The 2,171-nt window shown below is 53.2% G+C and overlaps 2 protein-coding genes across 2 annotated transcripts in view; one reads left to right on the top strand and one right to left on the bottom strand.

Annotated features, from left to right (window-relative positions):
- LOC101644531 (leukocyte immunoglobulin-like receptor subfamily B member 4) overlaps positions 1 to 637 on the top strand; it is a 6,604-nt gene extending 5,967 nt beyond the window's left edge. The window contains exons 6-7 of the mRNA XM_030886274.1: positions 121 to 190; positions 506 to 637. Of these exons, the coding sequence (XP_030742134.1) occupies positions 121 to 190; positions 506 to 637 (202 nt within the window). The remainder of the gene's footprint in view (positions 1 to 120; positions 191 to 505) is intronic.
- A 1,047-nt stretch (positions 638 to 1,684) lies between these two features.
- RPS9 (ribosomal protein S9) overlaps positions 1,685 to 2,171 on the bottom strand; it is a 5,385-nt gene continuing 4,898 nt past the window's right edge. Inside the window, exon 4 of the mRNA XM_045292454.1 lies at positions 1,685 to 1,927. Within this exon, the coding sequence (XP_045148389.1) occupies positions 1,750 to 1,927 (178 nt within the window). The 3' untranslated portion in view covers positions 1,685 to 1,749. The remainder of the gene's footprint in view (positions 1,928 to 2,171) is intronic.

The raw sequence follows: 2,171 nt of genomic DNA on the forward strand, positions 1-2,171 counted from the left end.
TGGTCCCTTGACAAGCATTTCAACTTCACATGCCTCCAAACTTCACAATCCCCCAAAATACATGGACTGAAAGTCCAGTGGGGGTGAGGTGATCAACAGACCAGCCTCCCCTCTCCCCAGCAGTCCTGAAAAGGAAGACCCCCAGGCAGTGACATATGCCCAGGTGAACCACTCAAGGACAAGGCAGGGAGTGACCATCTCTCCTGCCCTGCCTAGGGAATTGCAGGTCACAAAAGCCGGTCAGGTTTCTCTCCATAGTCCCAGGCTTCCTCAGCAGGCGTCGTGGTGGTGCTATGCTTAAGCAAGTGGTGGCTGCTAACCAAGAGGTAGGCAACATAAACACACACAGCCCTGAAAAAAGATGTGACACTCGGCTCCCAGATTACAGCCTTGGAAACCCACAGGGGCAGTTCTGTGCCCTCTAGGGTCCCTGAGGTGGAATTCAATCCACGTTATGGGTAAATCCCCACCAAACTCTGTGCCCGCCTCTATCCTCCCACTGCAGGCGGATGCCCCTCAAGATACCCAGGTGACATACGCAGAGCTGAACCATTCGACTCTCAGACGGAACAGACAGGCTTCCTCCGAAGAGGCAGCCCAGGACCCCAGCGTGTATGCGGAGCTGGCTAAGCACTAGCCAAGACCCAGCTCTGCCTACATGGAGAGGTCTGCAGGGACCTGTCCCCACTGACACTGAGCCCAACCCAGCCTGAGACCCAGCTGTTTCTGACTCCTCCAAATTAGCCATCTGACAGATCCTGCCAGCCACGCAGCCAACTGGTGTTCCACCATCCACCAGGACCTTACTAGCCTCAAGTCAAGCCAGAGAGCCAACAACCTAGCTCAAGGCCTGGACACAGAACTTTCTGTAGGCTTCATCTCCTAACAAGCTCAGAGTGGAAGGACCCAGAAGTGTCGTCAGAAGCCATTTCTGCAGTCTTCCAAAGTGCTGAAACACTGCTGTTTTGAAACGTTCACTTCCTCTGCTGCACCACGCGGTTTCACAACGCGAGAAAAATGGGAAGCCAGCCTCCTCCTGACCATGAGTATCTTCAGAAACCACCAGAAGCAAGGGGAGGGGAAAGCACAAGGTTGCTGGGCAATAAAAAGACCCAGCAGGGCTTTTCCCAGGCCAAGTGACATCACACCTTCAAGTGGCTTTCAAATTAGCCTTGTCTGCTAACACTCAAGCCACGGATCAACCCATTATACCTGTGACAACTGGACAATGTAGACAGGAAGCCGATAATTGCTCATTTACATATGCAAAGTATCATGGACCATCAGAACAAACCTTAGAAACATGAGATTATACTTCAGACATGCCATCAGACCGGTTCCCGTGAGGCAGAATCCGTGAAAGCACCTCATGCACACGAGGTAACGGGAATGGCACAGGACGGGGCCCTGCTGTACACAGGGTGACTCAGGGTCAACTGCACTATTGAAAAACCACCACCTAGACATTGCCCTTTGCCAGCAATCAAAACTAGTGACTGGCTTTTCCAGTTAATTGTCTAGTTTGGATCAGCTCACTTCGGTTTCCTTGGACTTGCTGTCTCAGGGGGGCAGGCAGGAATGACCTCCACTTACTACTCTTTACCTGGAAACCACCTTGCTCCAACACTGCCACAACCACCACCCCAACCTCCAGTGAGGCGCTGGCATATCAAATAAACACCAATTCCACCTTCTTGATTATTTTTATTATTTGATTGGGAAACTAGACCCAGGAGGGGCTGGGTGGGCTTAATCCTCCTCTTCATCCTCGCCAGCTCCAGCCCCGCCCTGGCCCTTCTTGGCGTTCTTCCTCTTCACGCGGCCTGGGCGTCCTCCTCCGTAAGGTGAGCGGAGGGAGAAGTCGATGTGTTTCTGGGAGTCCAGGCGGACGATGAAGGATGGGATGTTCACCACCTGCTTGCGGACCCTGGAGGGAAGGTGGGGGTAACAGATGAAGATTGAGGGGAACAAGTTGGCCTCACGCCAGGGGGGGGGCGCCATCCCTCCTCTTCCCTCAGTGGTTCCGTAGGCAGGAGTCAAACTCAAGTCACTACAGCCAGGTCTGGGAGCCCTTGGAAATTTGGCATCACCTCACTCACACGAGTTGTGCAAAGTGACAGTTCTCACTCACGTATGACCAGGTGGTCCCCACAGAGCACACAGGTAGTAAG

Source organism: Echinops telfairi, unplaced genomic scaffold (genome assembly GCF_000313985.2).
Source record: "Echinops telfairi isolate 266 unplaced genomic scaffold, ASM31398v2 ScPeMD7_655;HRSCAF=1070, whole genome shotgun sequence".
Lineage (NCBI taxonomy): Eukaryota > Metazoa > Chordata > Mammalia > Afrosoricida > Tenrecidae > Echinops > Echinops telfairi.